Consider the following 15,015-nt stretch of genomic DNA (forward strand, 5'->3'; position numbering starts at 1 on the left):
TTGGGGAGGAACCACATGACTCAGCTCAGCTCAGAAACATTCTCCTTGCCTCATAATCTTAAAGGGAGGCATGTGTATTCTTGGGAATCTCTAACTTTTAAAAGTGAGTGTAAGTCCCACATTGGGTGACACCGGTTGTCAATTTTACTCAAATCTACGAGCGCGCTTGATACCTACACCAACATTCTGGGTTCCCAAATAAAAGACACACACATAGCCTTATATTTTATTGTGCCTGAAATAGCTCAATGGCTGGGCCACTGCCTCCCCTCCCCTCTGATAGAACAGCTCACGTCAGGAGGTGCTGGAGGCCCTGGGAAGCAGTGGCAGGGGCCAAGGCCTCCCGAGAGACCACAAGGCACCTAGCAGTGAGAAGCTGCTTCTGCCGTGGCTCCATGGAAGAGTCCAGACATAGAATCTTTGCTGCGGCTGCCTGTTTAGAGCTGGCTTTTACAGCAGCCCACAGCAAAGCCAGACCCATGCGTTCCAGGTAGGCATTCTACTAACCTGGTTCCCAGCCCTGCACAGCTTACCTTTTGCTCAGGACACAGGCTATAAATAAATAAATAACATTTATCCTTGCTCTCCATCCTTGTCACTTTTTTGATGTACTGATTCTCCCACTAAGTAAAATCACTTTATTATGCAGACAAAAGGGAGGCCAGCGAACACATTTTCTAACTGAAAGGTTTTTTTGATGAGCACCTACTGTGATGTGAACGTCCTTCATCGTGCCCTTCCCATTTGTCCGTGACCAACATGAACAGCAGTGTGCAAAGGGCAGTAAGAATCCTAGCAGCAATACTGCCTCCCAGTGAGAACTGAGTCATCTCATGGCTTATCTGTCCTGTGCTGTGCTGTATCTGTCTCATACACCATAAGCAAGGCCAGTAGATATTTTAGGAGTGGGGAGCTGAGTACTTGATGGGAATCATGGTCTGGGACTCTATTATCAGCCCAGGTGACCCACAGGGAGGCCATGTGTCAGCAGGCAGAGGCTTGGGCTGGTCTGCACAGAGAACACCTGTGTGTTTATCCTGTCCCTCTCACTGGTCCAGGCCAGCCCAGAGCGCCACACATATTCCCTGAGCACTGCACCTGAGTCAATGCTCTGCCTGTCTCTTTAGTGTGGCTTTAGTGAAGCCTGACTCTGAGTGTGAGACGAGACCAAGAGTCTCATATATGCAGCGATCTGTAGGCTCAGTAACCTGGAGCTGGGGTTCAATTCTAGCTCAGGTTCCCACTTGTACTCATCATTTGACTCAATGCTTTCAGTATAGTCATTTATCAAGATACCAGTCATTTATAAAAGCAATGAGAACACAAATGTTGAAGACAGCATCACTTTAAAAAGGTAACATTTTTTAAAGCATCATGAATAAATATGTATTTAAAATGCACAGTGGACATCTTCAGTTTGTATTGTTCCATAGCACTCTAGCTGGGGTGACACAACAGGAGCTGATCAAGTAGCACAGGGGACAGCCTGGGCTCACGCACGCCCGAGGCAGCAGTGTGCTGTCTCCCTGCTCTCCCCAGTGGAGCCTCTAGAACACTAACCTAGGAGTGTCTGGGGATTTGGCTCCTAGAGCCACCTTGTGAGGGTGACTCTTCGGGGTTGCGGCAGCTTTTGAACCTAGGGTGGTGTGGGGATGGTCACCGAGCCCGTGAAGGACACACTGTCAGCTAGGGTGGTGTGGGATGGTCACCGAGCCCATGAAGGACACACTGTCAGCTAGGGTGGTGTGGGATGGTCACCGAGCCTGTGAAGGACACACTGTCAGCTAGGGTGGTGTGGGATGGTCACCGAGCCCGTGAAGGACACACTGTCAGCTAGGGTGGTGTGGGATGGTCACCGAGCCCGTGAAGGACACACTGTCAGCTAGGGTGGTGTGGGATGGTCACTGAGCCCGTGAAGGACACACTGTCAGCTGTGCCTGTGGCTTTGAAGCTGTCTTCACTGTAGACCTTCACACCCCAGACTCCACTAAGAACTGACACTGTATTATGCCTACACCAGGGGCAACTGCAAGTTCACTTATTCCACAAGCAGGCAGATCTGGTCCCAGGAAAAGGGACCAACACAGAGGCAGGAGACAAGGACTTCTCAGATGCGACCCTACTCTCAAAGCGATGCCCTCTCTGTTATGTCTCACACTAACATGATGCTACACCTAACACCTAGCAAAGGGAGAAAGAATATGGGAATTAAGAAAGGACTAGCTGAGAAAGGAGCTGACGGGGGTGGGGTGGGGGTGGTACAATTGTTTCAAGAACTCAAGAAATGCTTCAACGACATGCCCCCTCTTTATCAGTCCACACCACCACCGCCCTTTCTCAAACTGCAGGGTCAGTCTCACATGACCAACGCTTGTGGCCAGCGATGCTCCTCAGGCAATCTTGGCCAGCCACTTCTCCAAGTCCTGGATGTCAGCAGAGCCAGTGTCCCCTCGTCCACCCTTGGCACTACACTCCAGGAACTCCACTTTGAGTGGCAACTGGGAAAATTCAAATTCTTTGCCTTTCTTCCCCAACTGAGCAGGTGCGGTGCTGGAACTGTCCAGTGTGCTGGGAGCCGCGGACCGGGTGACTCGTAAGGTGTTGCTGGGGGCAAAGGGAGAAAAGTCAGACGCAACAAAGCCCAAAATCCTATGAGCTCCTAAATCAAAGGGATAGCACCAGTCGGTATTGACACTGCTGGCTTGTCCTTTATGTCCATGGATCACTGTTTCAGACAGACACCAGTGGGTTAGGAGACCCAGGTCACACCAGCTCTTTGAAGCCTCTACCTACTTCTAAGCTCTCCTGAATGGCCCCACTGTATTATAAAACTCATGGTTTTGAAACTTCAGAAAGGGTAGATAGGGAGCCTTGGCTATGAAGCTCACACATCCACAGACTTCCGTCTCATCTGTCCTGTATCTGTAAGCAGGAAAACCTTCCCAAACTGTCACTGTGCTGCCAGCCGCTGGCCCTGTAGAGCACACAGGCAGCATGCTTGCTGCCTTCCTGCTGGGGACATTTCATAAATACTACATCTGACTAAATTTACAAGCAGGGCATGGTGCCACACACCTTTCCCTAATTTGTGAAAAACCTTAAATGGCTATAAACACCCACGTCTTTTATAATTCTAATAATCCCTTTAACACATATTCCATACTACCCCAGCTACAACTCTGATCACTCGATCCTAAGCTGCGAATGGACTCCGACGGTCAGGACGCCACCCGGAGCACAGCCCCACTTACAGCTCCTTCTCAAGCTGCTGCTGGATCAACTTCGCTGATTTTGCCATTGCGATATCTGGGAAGGAAAAGAAGAGCATTATTCTAGTTTAAACCAGGATCTGTCTCCTCCCTGGACTTCCAGCACAGAAAGAAAATTCCCAATTATACCAACTAGTTCACCCCACATTCCTTTGTTGAAACACTTTTTATCATTATTCCTTTCTGTCACAGTAAATGCTGTATTTGCAGGTTTTTAAAAAATGTTTTAAAACATAAAATACAACAAAATATTGTTTTAGTGCTAATGACCTTAAAACTAACCAAGCTTAAGTTTCCCACACCTTACAAGCCCTTCAATATGTAACCTGTCCTGTCCATTGAAAGAAAGCAAGCATACGTGAACCATGACTGACATCTGAGGAGAACTTTCAACACAACACCACATTAACCCTTAAGAAAAGATGATGGCTAGGGCTAGAGATGGCCCAGGGGTTACAGCACTGGCTGCTCTTCCAGAGGACCAGGGTTCAAGTACCAGAACCTGCATGGCCAACTCACAACTGTCCCAGCAGATCCAAAGCCCTCTTCTAATCTTCTCAGGCACCGGGTATGCCTGAGGTTCAGCCCTGCACACCCCCCCCCCCCCCCCGCCCCACATACACACAAAACAAAAATACTTTTACAAAAGATGCTAAGAGCTGCACCATTCATCAGGTATTAGGAAATGTAGCCGTGAAGGAGTTCCCGAGGACCAACTCCTGACGTTACTCCGCCTGGCCACAGAGCTGATGCCCAGCCAACCTGACTGTGAGCGCTGGGGTAAGAGGGAACAGTGGCGCAGCCTGTCTGGAAGGAGAGGCCCAATAATCCCCCCAGAACCGATAGTACTCGGTCTCACAAATTAACATTTGGAAAAGTAAGATAATTTATCTTTAAAAAGCACTGTATCATGAAAAAGATATAATATCAACAGAGCCCCCAGCTGCCAGTCCTTGGGACAACCTGGTAAAAGACCAGGAAAGTAATAGAAACAATTTTCAGATTTAATCCCTTAATTAATGCTTAATTCCAGCCCTTTCCCCATGCTCAGAAATAACAACGGCGGGTAAATGAACTAATTCCCAACAGCAATCCTCAACGGTTGGCTGCCTTTGCCAGGAAGCACCTTGCTTATTGCAGGCTATTAATAAGGACGGTGAGTTCTTCAGAGCCATGCTGTCGATGAGGACCTGGTACAGAAATTCGGCCACATCTTTCACCTCCCGCTGGAACGCCGCACTGTCCACCACAAACACCACAGCCCTGCAGGGACAGTTAAAGGGAAGGACACATGAGCACACACGGCAGGCAGGAGCCACAAGACAGACCCCTGGTTTCTCCACTCAGCCCTCCACCACAGCACACATGCACGCATGCATGCTTTGATTTAAGTAAAAAAAGAAAACAAAAACAAAACATGAAGAAGCTAAAAGGACACAAGAAATGACTTGGGCTTTCAAGGGTCAGAAAACCATCTGACAGATCTAGGCGATGAACACAGGGCAGAATGTACCCACAGTGGGAGAACAAAGAGGGAGACAAAAGAAAGATGTAAAAATCTCGAGAAGAGCACAAAGGCAGGGTGAACGGGGGAGGCCAGGCCAGAGGGGAAGGGATGAGGACACTGCCCTGTGAAGCTTGTGCTGTGAAGACTACTGGGGCCTAAGTGGAAGACAGAACACTCTTGAGGGAACTCAAGGATTGTGACTATGTGGGACCTGACCTCAGACACAGCAGTGACACCATCAAGTACCAGAGGTACTGCACGGGAGCCTCAGACATCAGGTCCTGGGGCAGAGAATGTGCAGTGGCTAACAGGGTCTGGACAACTGGACCAAACCTTACCCAAAGCCTCCAACTCTAAGGCAGTGAAATGGAGGCTGTGGTTAGAAAATAGTTTTAAAGACGTTAAAACACCCGGTCTCCAATGGCTGTAGCTATGGGGCATAAGTGGACACTCCCTTGGAATAAGAGCCCTAAGCAAGAGATTATATAAAAATTGGGGGCTGGAGAGATGGCTCAGAGTTCTTCCAGAGTCCTGAGTTCAATTCCCAGCAACTACATGGTGGCTCCCAACCATCTGTAATGGGATCCGATGCCTTCTTCTAGTGTGTCTGAAGACAGCAACAGTGTAGTCATACAAATAAAATAAATAAAACTTTAAGGAAAAAAAAAGTTAAGAAAACAATTTTGGACCATATTCATCATCAACCCCCGATGGTGCTAACAAATGAGGAGAGCGGTGTGGAGCTGGCCGCTCACGCCCTACACTAACAAAGACTACCAGTCTCATCGATGGCACCCATTCTCTTAGAGGAGGAGTTCTGGATCAAAACAGAAATTAAAATATGCAATTATAAAAGAGATTAACCAGCACCCCCAAAACTGGACTTTAGAGCAATCTACAAAGCACATGTTTATGGGCTGGACATGTAGCTCAGTTAGCAGAGTGCTTGCATAGTAGAATATATATATATACATATGGATGTATATGTATATGTATATGTGTATGTATATGTATCCATCCCATCCCACCCAGCATTGAACCAAAGTGATCACCTGTAATCCTAGCACTGAGGAGGTAGAGGCAGGAGATCAAAAACTCAAGTTCATTTTTGGTTGAACAGTGAGTTCAAGGTCAGGCTGAGCTACATGAAATTCTGCCTCCAAAAAAAATCATAATGTATGTTTAAAATTATTTTAGAGAATAATACTAGAAGCAAGTAAAAAGAAATGGGTGGAGTTTTAAAGGGTATTTTAAAAAAGAACACATTATAAAAATAGTAAATAAAATTAGCAACACAGTGGAAACTAAACAGGTTCTCTCAGCTGAAAAGAACACGGCAAACTAGGCAGCGGATCTGAGGGGCTAACACTCTGAGGGGCAACACTCGAGAGAGAAGGATGTGTCAGATAAACTACGCAAGAGCTAGGGCAGAGAGAACGGCCCATGCTGTGACAAATGAGGCAGCAGGCACAGGGTCGGATGAATCTGGCTTGATGTTTAGGCTAATCTTTCTCTTGAGGCTCTTCTACCTGTAAATATCCACTTGTGCCTTGTAGCGGCGAGGCATGGAGACCGGGTGTTTCAGTTTCTTTGGAATTCCGTTCCAGCTACGGTCTCCATTAGATTACCTTTGAGTGGCAAGCTGTGCACAGGGTGACTGGTCCAGCTGCCCCCCAGGGCCTGCACTTAACAGATGATAACACCCTTCTGTGTAGGGTGCTACACTTGAATTCCAAATACCAGAAACCCAAAGACAGATGCCTCAGAGGGAAATGACAGTTACACTGGCACTCTGTAAGAGCAGATGTGGAGTCGGCGGTCTCCAGGGACCACTCGGAGCTGCTACCCAGGACCTCACATGCAACTAAGACCAAGGACCATGAAAAAAAAAGAGGCCAAATAAAGGTTGCTTTCCGTGAAAGACAGCCAACAACTTCACGACACACTCATCCTCTAGAAACATTTCTAGCAGATACTCTGAGGAAAACAGAACCTGAAAGGAAGGAGCAAAATTTGGCAAAGAGCAAAGAAATCAAACATCAGGGAGCCTCAAAACACAGGTGCTTGTCATGGTTTATAAAAAAGAAATGGGTCCTGGTTAGATACTGTTTTTTGTTTTTTAAAATGGGGCAGGAATCCACAGAAAGAAAATATAATATACTTTGAAATCCCTAGATGGAAAAACAATCTTAGGTCACAAGGAAGAATTTTTTTTTTAAATGTCACATTGGGGTCATGGTAAGAGTTCTTGTTGCTCTTGTAGAGGACCCAGGTTAGGTTCCCAGCACCCACATCAGGCAGCTCACTACTGCTTGTAACTGCAGTCCAGGGGGCCCAGCGTCATGTTCTGGTCCTTTGGGTACCTGCACACACACAGTGCACAAACAAGAACAGGGGCATGCACCTAAATTTTAAAAAGAAATCTTAAAAAGAAAAATGTCATATACCATAGTAAAAGTGTTTTCGATTTAACAGTTTTATGACTGAATGAAGTTTGTTAACTTAGGTTTTTTTTTTTTTTTTTTTTTTTTGGTTTTTCAAGACAGGGTTTCTCTGTGTAGCCCTGGCTGTCCTGGAACTCACTTTGTAAATAGATCAGGCTGGCCTCGAACTCAGAAATCCGCCTGCCTCTGCCTCCCGAGTGCTGGGATTAAAGGTGTGCACCATCACACCCGGCTTATTAACTTAGTTTTATCTTTATATGCTGAATATTCTATTTATCCAAAATACTTGGAAAAAAGTGTAATTATACTATAAACTCTAAAATATTTGCAAGTGACAATGGAAAAAAATTTTTTAAAAAGCTGTTCTTGAGACACTCTGACAAATTAATACAAATACAAATTTTCCTTACTTTTCTTAACAATGTTAGACAGCAAACATGAAGAAAGCATTTAAAACTACAACATACAAATTTTAGGAAAGAATTTAAAAATCAATGACATGAGGACTTACACTAAAAATAGTTCTTGAGGTATCAATTTAGTGTGATTTAAGAACAGACATGCAGCCTCTAGCTTTTGGCTGGGTTATACGAGGGAGATAGTGAGGAAGGTCTCTATACGGTTGTTCCTATGAAGTGGACAGCTCCATACCCACCAGCAGAAAAGCACCTAGTAAACTATTAGCTCCATAGCTGCTTGCACTACTGCAGGGGTGAGGGGACCTCTCTGTGCCACGTGGTACTGTGGCACTCTGTTCTGCTGCACTTCTGATCCAGACTCTGGTTAGCATCTGGGCCAGACCCAGGACGTGAGTACAGCTACTGGTGCTTCACAGGACTCAAGCCAGGCCTTTCTGAGGATACCAGCTGTGTGCTAGCCATGCAAACTAACAGTTATGCCAAAGAACTCCAGCTAGCATGCCTGAAGGCTTAAGAATCTACAATAAGAGCCGAGCATGGTAGAGCACACTGTTAGTGCCAGGAACCAAGAGTCAGGAGGCAGTAGCAGGCAGATCTCTGAGTTGGAGGCTAGCCTGATCAACTGAGGGAGTTCCAGGATAGCCAGGGCTACACAGAGAAACCCTGTCTCAAACCCTGACCCCCCAAAAAGAATCTACTATGAGAGAAATATAACAAAGCGAAGCAAACAATAAACCCCTTTGTCCTGCTATCATCAGTAATTCTGAATGTCAGATTCGTCCCTGTGGGGTCAAAAGGCATGATTCTGCGTAGAAAAATGGGGCAGAGTCAGGTGCTGGCGGGCTTTCCATTTTCATTTGTACTCGATTTCCAATCCAAACACGGGAGGTAAAGCCCAATAGAGCCAAGCCTTTCTTTGGGCAACTCCCAGCAGCTCAACTTCAAGACAATTAGAAATCAATCTCTTACAGTTTTTTGGACAATGCTAGCATTTATATGCTAAAAAAGAAACAAACAAACAAACACACATACACAAGGGAATTTCTTATTGATGACCAAAAATAAATAAATAAATAAATAAATAAATAAATAAATAAATAAGGTGAAAAGAAGGTAAGAGGAAAGAAAGCCTTGCTAGTTATGGTGACACATACCTGTAATCCCAACACTTGCAAATTCAAGGTTCTTTGTTTGGCTATATAGCAAGTTCAAGGTCAACCTGCAGTACCTGAGACTCTATCTTGAAAAGCCAAAACCAAGCAGGTGGACAGGAAAGAAAAGCCACTTAGTTTGTATAAGCCAGGAGGCTGGAATGGAAAAAGCTTACAGTTCAGGGCCAGCCTGGGCTACATGGGCTAGAGAGATACTGCCACCTTATCAAAACAAAAGAAAAAGCCAGGCGTGGTGGCGCACGCCTTTAATCCCAGCACTCGGGAGGCAGAGGCAGGCGGATTTCTAAGTTCGAGGCCAGCCTGGTCTACAAAGTGAGCTCCAGGACAGCCAGGGCTATACAGAGAAACCCTGTCTCGAACCCCCCCCCCCCCCAAAAAAAGAAAGAAAACCAAAAAGAGTATGATTAATGTTTTGAGTTTAGTATCTTCTGGGATCCATCCTAGCCTTACAATTTCCTTTTCCAGATTGTAATAGCCTTAACATGTCATTAAATCTATTTTCAGAGTCAGTGGCTAGAGAGATGGCTCAACAGTTCAGAGTGTGTTCTGCTCTTGCAGAGGATCTGAGTTCAGTTCCCATGTTGGGAAGTTACAACCAACTGTAACCCCAGCTCCAGGGGATCCAACACCCTCCCTTCCTATGCTGTACCTCACACAAGTGCACATACCCTGCCCCACATACACATAGTTGAAGTTTAATCATGCTAGTAGAGTGACACCCCCTGCGCAATCTGAAAAGCCAGCCTTAAGCAGGCTCCTACGTCTTCCGAGTTCTAGCACCCCAGAAATGGCCACTCCAAGGTTCATCCCATACCAGTGTCAAAAGTCTTGGCAGAGGAACCAGCGTGAGCGTGCGCATGGACGCAGTGCAGACTTGAAGGGACCCATGTCACTTCATCCCTGACTTACCTAGCTGAAGACTTAAAGCGATCTAAGAGCTGAAACCTCAAGCTCTCATGCCCGGGGAGGTCGATCAGAGTCAGGCTGTTACCCTGAGGACAGCAAGAGTGACATCACATCACCATTCGGTCCAGCTCCAGGTTCACATAGCATAGATCTTCACCATCAGATCAGCACACTGGAGCTGAGCTCATGAATCAAGCAAATGTTTACTGCAGGCAGCAAGTCAGATGGATTTCTGTTGAGGATGTCTTAATAGTAAACACAGGTGAAGGAAGGGTAGTGGCTTGCCTAGTATATGTGAGGCACAGAAAAAAAGTTTTAATCCCAGCACTCGGGAGGCAGAGGCAGAAGGATTTCTGAGTTCGAGGCCAGCCTGGTCTACAGAGTGAGTTCCAGGACAGCCGGAGCTATACAGAGAAACCCTGTCTCAAAAACAAACAAACAAATAAATAAATAAATTTTTTAAATTAAAAAAAAAGGCACTAGACATTAACAAGGCTCTGGGTAATAAAAATCTAACTATGGGACGGCTTCTAAAGAGAAGTCTGGCTAGCAGAGGCAGAAAAAGACAACTACTTTTAGCCAAATGATTGTCCTGTGTCTACATACTGCCTCCTTATACCCGAAAAAGACCCAGTACTTACTGAACCTCATAGTAATGTTGGACAGACAGAACCTAAAAATAAAATGTCTTATACCCTGTACGTAAGTTACGAGGATGGGTGGGCAGGACTAAATCTGCTACCTATATTATCGAGGGCAGATCTGTTTGTTATACAGAATATGTTCTACGTAAAATGAAGCTACACAAAAGGTACCTACATCTTCAGACTACTCCATCCAAGAAGGTTCTTCCTTGACAAGCCACAGTGCCCCAGTAAGCTTTGTTAACTTGACACAGCTTCCAGCCATGCAAGAGAAGCCTCAACAGAAGTCCCTCCATGAGACTGGCCTGTGTGCATGTCTATGGGTCATTTTCTTGAGTCCAATGTGGGAGGCGCCATGTTTAGGCAGGTAGTCCGGAGCTATGAAGAAATCTAGCTAAGTGAACTGAAGAGTGAACCAGCAAGCAGCATTTCTGCATGGCTTCTGCTGCCAGGACCCTGCCCTGAATTCCCTTAACAATGAACTACATCCCGGGAGTGTAAACAGATTAAATCCTTTCCTCCCCAAGTTGCTTTGGGTCAGCAACACACATGACAGTAGAACTTAGTAAAGAAGAGTGTCAGATTCTAGAACATTCCAGATACCTCTTACCCTGTTATTGTTGACTTTGTATATGGCAGAACTATCGGTAATGGAAGTCTGTGTGTCTCTGTACTGGCCAGTTAGCAACTGTAAACAAAACAAAACCAAGACAGACAAATCAGGGTAAGCGAGTTACAATAACACTGAATGCAATGTAAAAAATGACATTTTCATTCTGTGGAGAGTAAGGTCAAATGAACGAATGCTACTTGAAACAGCTGAAAACGATCATACTGCTTTATTTTTAACTTGTAGAATAGTGATTAATTACAGCCGGGCAGTGATGGCACACGCCTTTAATCCCAGCACTCGGGAAGCAGAGGCAGGCGGATTTTTGAGTTCGAGGCCAGCCTGGTCTACAGAGTGAGTTCCAGGACAGCCAGGGCTACACAGAGAAACCCTGTCTCGAAAAACCAAATAATAATAATAATTAATTACAAGCTTTATTCCTTCTTTTTGCAGTGCCATCAGAAAGTGGCACCCTGGGCCCAACATTATTAGTATTATTTTTAAACAACAGCAAGGGGCCAAATTACTGACCTGTAAAGATTTTAGGCACCAAAACCAACTCAAGGCCTCAGGAGATGTTCAGTGGACATAACACTTCCTGTGTAACCTTGATGACCTAAGTTCAGCCCCTCTGAACCCACATAAACCCAGATCTAGTAGTACACACATTCACAAGCCCAGTACTCCTATGGGGAAAATGGGAGGGAGACAGGACAATCTCCAGAAATTCATACTAGCTTGCCTGGCACAGCAATGAGAGAAGACCAACACTTCTGGTCCTCTGACCTCCACAGATGTGCCAAGGCTCACACGTACCAGCCCTTACACACATGAATGAACACACACACACAATTAAAATAATAATAGCTATTACTACTACTACTACTACTATTATTATTATTTATACCCTCCAAAGGAAGAGGGTAAATTCTCCATAGTAAAACATGTTCAGTTAAAATACACTGGCTTACATAAAACTAAGTGTTAGTAAAGGGAGGCCTCTCTAGCTTAAGACTGTCGAAGGAGGGTAATTTTTGTCATGATTGTGATAATGCTGGATTGCTCAGAACTAGCCATGCTGGGACTATTTTAAGTCACAGAAATCAGCAAAAGTTATTGGGCTTCCTTTATCCTTTATTGATTGTTTAAAGAAAGAATAAGAACGCAAGCTACACTTAAGAATATATGTCTATCCAGGCAGTGGTGGCACAGGCCTTTAATCCCAGCACTTAGGAGGCAGAGGCAGGTGGATTTCTGAGTTCAAGACCAGCCTGGTCTACAGAGTGAGTTCCAGGACAGCCAGGGCTATACAGAGAAACCCTGTCTGGAAAAAAACAAAATCAAACAAACAAACAAAAAAATGTATGTCCATAACCATTATATTCTGAGTAGCCCAAGAAACTGGTAATGCATTTTTTAACAGGTGTATGTACACTGAAGGTTGGTTGATGTCGGGAGTCCTTAATCTTTCTCCACCTTATTTATTTACTGTTTTTGCTTTTTTTTTTTTTTTTTTTTCCCTGACATAGGGTTTCTCTGTGCAGCTCTGGCTGTCCTGGAACTCATTCTACAGACCAAGCTGGCCTCAAACTTGAAGAGATCCTCCTACTTCTGCCTCCCAAGTGTTGGCTTTAAAGGCATGGACCACCACCACACAGCCAGCCACCTTTTGTGAGGCTGTGGTCTCTCACTGAACCCGGGGAGAAAACCAACTAGCATGGGTGGTGGTGAGCCAAGGAATTCCAGGGATCCATACCTCCTAGGCCCTGGGATTGCTGACAAGAACTTCTGGACCTGGCTTTCACGTATGTGCCACCGATCCAAACTCAGACCCTCATTTTTTTGCCAGGCAAGAAAACAGACTGAGTCACCTCCCCATCCCCAGACCACGTATTCTAACAGCATCGTGTGTGTATGTGTGTGTGTGTGTGTGTGTGTGTGTGTTTTTACAGGTTTTCCTAGAGTCTTTTTTATATAACTCCCAGGGGGCTGGAGAGATAGCTCAGTGGTTAAGAGCACCGACTGCTCTTCCGAAGGTCCTGAGTTCAAATCCCAGCAACCACATGGTGGCTCACAACCATCTGTAATGAGATCTGACTCCCTCTTCTGGTGCATCTGAAGACAGCTACAGTGTACTTAGATATAATAATAAATAAATCTTAAAAAAAAAAAAAGAATTAACTCCCAGGGCTGGAGACTCAACTAAGTTGGATAAGATCCCATCCTGCTTCTAGCAAAGGGACCTGAATTCAATTCCCAGCACCCACATCAGGCAGCTTTGAAGACCGACTCTACAAAATCTGACACATCTGGCCTCTACAGGTACAGGCACTCATGTGCATATACCCACACACATACATATAATTAAAAAGAAAAAAAAATATTTTTAAAAACATGTCCTAAACTTGCTGTACCAAATAAACTGCAAGATGACAGGGCTACGGAAATGCCTTACCCATCCCTCTTAAGTCTAACCGAGGTGAAAATCAAAGCATTACCCTGACAAACAGCAACGTTTTCCCAGAGTCACAGAGACCAACGAAGAGAACAGCTCTCTGACTGCTCTTTCGGCTCCAGATGAACTTCCAGAACACTGCAGAGAAGAGAAAGGCAGCCTTCATTTTCTAAAGACATTATTAGTAGGCATTTACGACAAAAAAACAAAGCGTCCATCTGGACTACTTTCATTGTCACACGGATTAGAGTCAGTTTTGTTAGGAACTCACGGAGCGCCAGCCACTATCAACTGTAAACCTTTTCACGTCTATTTCCCTCATCCAAATGTGGAGACTAAAAGTATACACAGAATGATGGATCTGGGAAAAATTAGTGGCTTGCTACATTTGATTGGTGGATTTCTACTCTACCTTAGTACCCCAGTATCTCAGAGCCCAGTTCAGACACAAGTGGCTCAAAGTTGGAATGAACGATGGCGGCCGCAGCGCTCAAGCGCACAGGGCCGCCTCATGTAAGTCCTGTCCCAAGACCCAGGTCACTTCAGCGTCCCCTTTCCACACTGCTGGGTCTGGAAGACGAGTAGTAGAAGAGGGAACGCAGCCGTCCGCCTCCCTGGCCTGCGGCGCCGAGCCACCCTGCCCTCGCCGTGAATGCCGGCCGCCTCACCCAGCGTCAGCAGCACCGCCAGGAGAGCCACCGCCACGGAGAGCAGCGTCGGATCCCTCTGCTGCAGCTCCTGTCGTAAGGAGTCGAGGTAAGGCTGGAAGGCGCCACCGGCGCCATCGCCAACTCGCCGGGTGTTCGCCGAAGCCATGAAAGAGGTGTGTAGTCTTCCCGGGCCGCCAAAGTTACGTGGCTCTAGGCTCCACGCCGTGGTGGGGCGCGGGGCATCACGGGAGTTGTAGTCCCTTAGGGGTATCTCGGCTAAGTGCCTGATGGGAGTTGGAGTTTTTTGGTTTCTACAACCCAGTTAGCGAGTGTATTCATATCGGCATGCTTTGAGACATGTATAGCTTTGTGGAATTTTTTTTCTTTGCATTTTAATTTTTTATCTTTGGAGAATTTCATAAATGAATATGATGTCTTTTGGTCAAACCCACCCCTCTACTCCCATTTCATTTCGATTTTTGAAAGAATGATGACTTTTAGCAAAATTAACGGCTACAAAACTTCATTTGAGGGTGAGGATTTCTACTCGGCCGTTACATGGGATGAAATTTATGAGAGATTTTACCACAGTATGATGTGACCGAAGATGTGATGGAGTCACAGAGAATCCACAAAGACACATCAAGTCCTTTATGAGGTCAGAGAAAAGTAGCTAGAGATGGACCTGAATCTTGGAGGATGCATTAACCTATACCGGCAACTAAAGAAAACAGAAAAAGACGCACGGAAGAGAAGCTTGAGTAAAAGCCAATGACATGTGGGAAACTCGGGAATTCTGTGTCCTGCATTGACACGTCCAGCACGGAAAAAAATGACTGCATTTTAAAAAGCAATCAGGAAAATCAGTGCTCGGGAGGATGTGGAGGTGTCGACGATAGATTGATCATTCCCACCCAAAGGAAGCAGGCCTACTCAACC

At 45.6% G+C, this 15,015-nt stretch overlaps 1 protein-coding gene across 1 annotated transcript; it reads right to left on the reverse strand.

Moving 5' to 3' along the window:
- Window positions 1-215: 215 nt before the first annotated feature.
- Srprb (signal recognition particle receptor, B subunit) lies at window positions 216-14,248 on the reverse strand. The gene is made up of 7 exons (NM_009275.4): window positions 14,095-14,248; window positions 13,470-13,564; window positions 10,972-11,049; window positions 9,721-9,803; window positions 4,396-4,532; window positions 3,252-3,306; window positions 216-2,604 (listed from the first exon to the last, which is right to left on the reverse strand). Exons 1-7 carry the CDS (start codon window positions 14,240-14,242, stop codon window positions 2,391-2,393), a joined length of 810 nt encoding a protein of 269 aa, NP_033301.1. The 5' UTR covers window positions 14,243-14,248; the 3' UTR covers window positions 216-2,390.
- Window positions 14,249-15,015: the final 767 nt, after the last annotated feature.

Source organism: Mus musculus, chromosome 9 (genome assembly GCF_000001635.26).
Source record: "Mus musculus strain C57BL/6J chromosome 9, GRCm38.p6 C57BL/6J".
Taxonomy (NCBI): domain Eukaryota; kingdom Metazoa; phylum Chordata; class Mammalia; order Rodentia; family Muridae; genus Mus; species Mus musculus.

Bases quoted from the DNA above. Each gene is read 5' to 3' on its own strand.
- Srprb (NM_009275.4), bottom strand. From the start codon at position 14,242: ATGGCTTCGGCGAACACCCGGCGAGTTGGCGATGGCGCCGGTGGCGCC. The intron at 13,565-14,094 runs GTGAGGCGGCCG...TCTTCTCTGCAG, and splicing joins GGCGGTGCTGCTGACGCTGG to TGTTCTGGAAGTTCATCTGG. The intron at 2,605-3,251 runs GTAAGTGGGGCT...CTTTGCCCCCAG, and splicing joins CAGCAGCTTGAGAAGGAGCT to CAACACCTTACGAGTCACCC.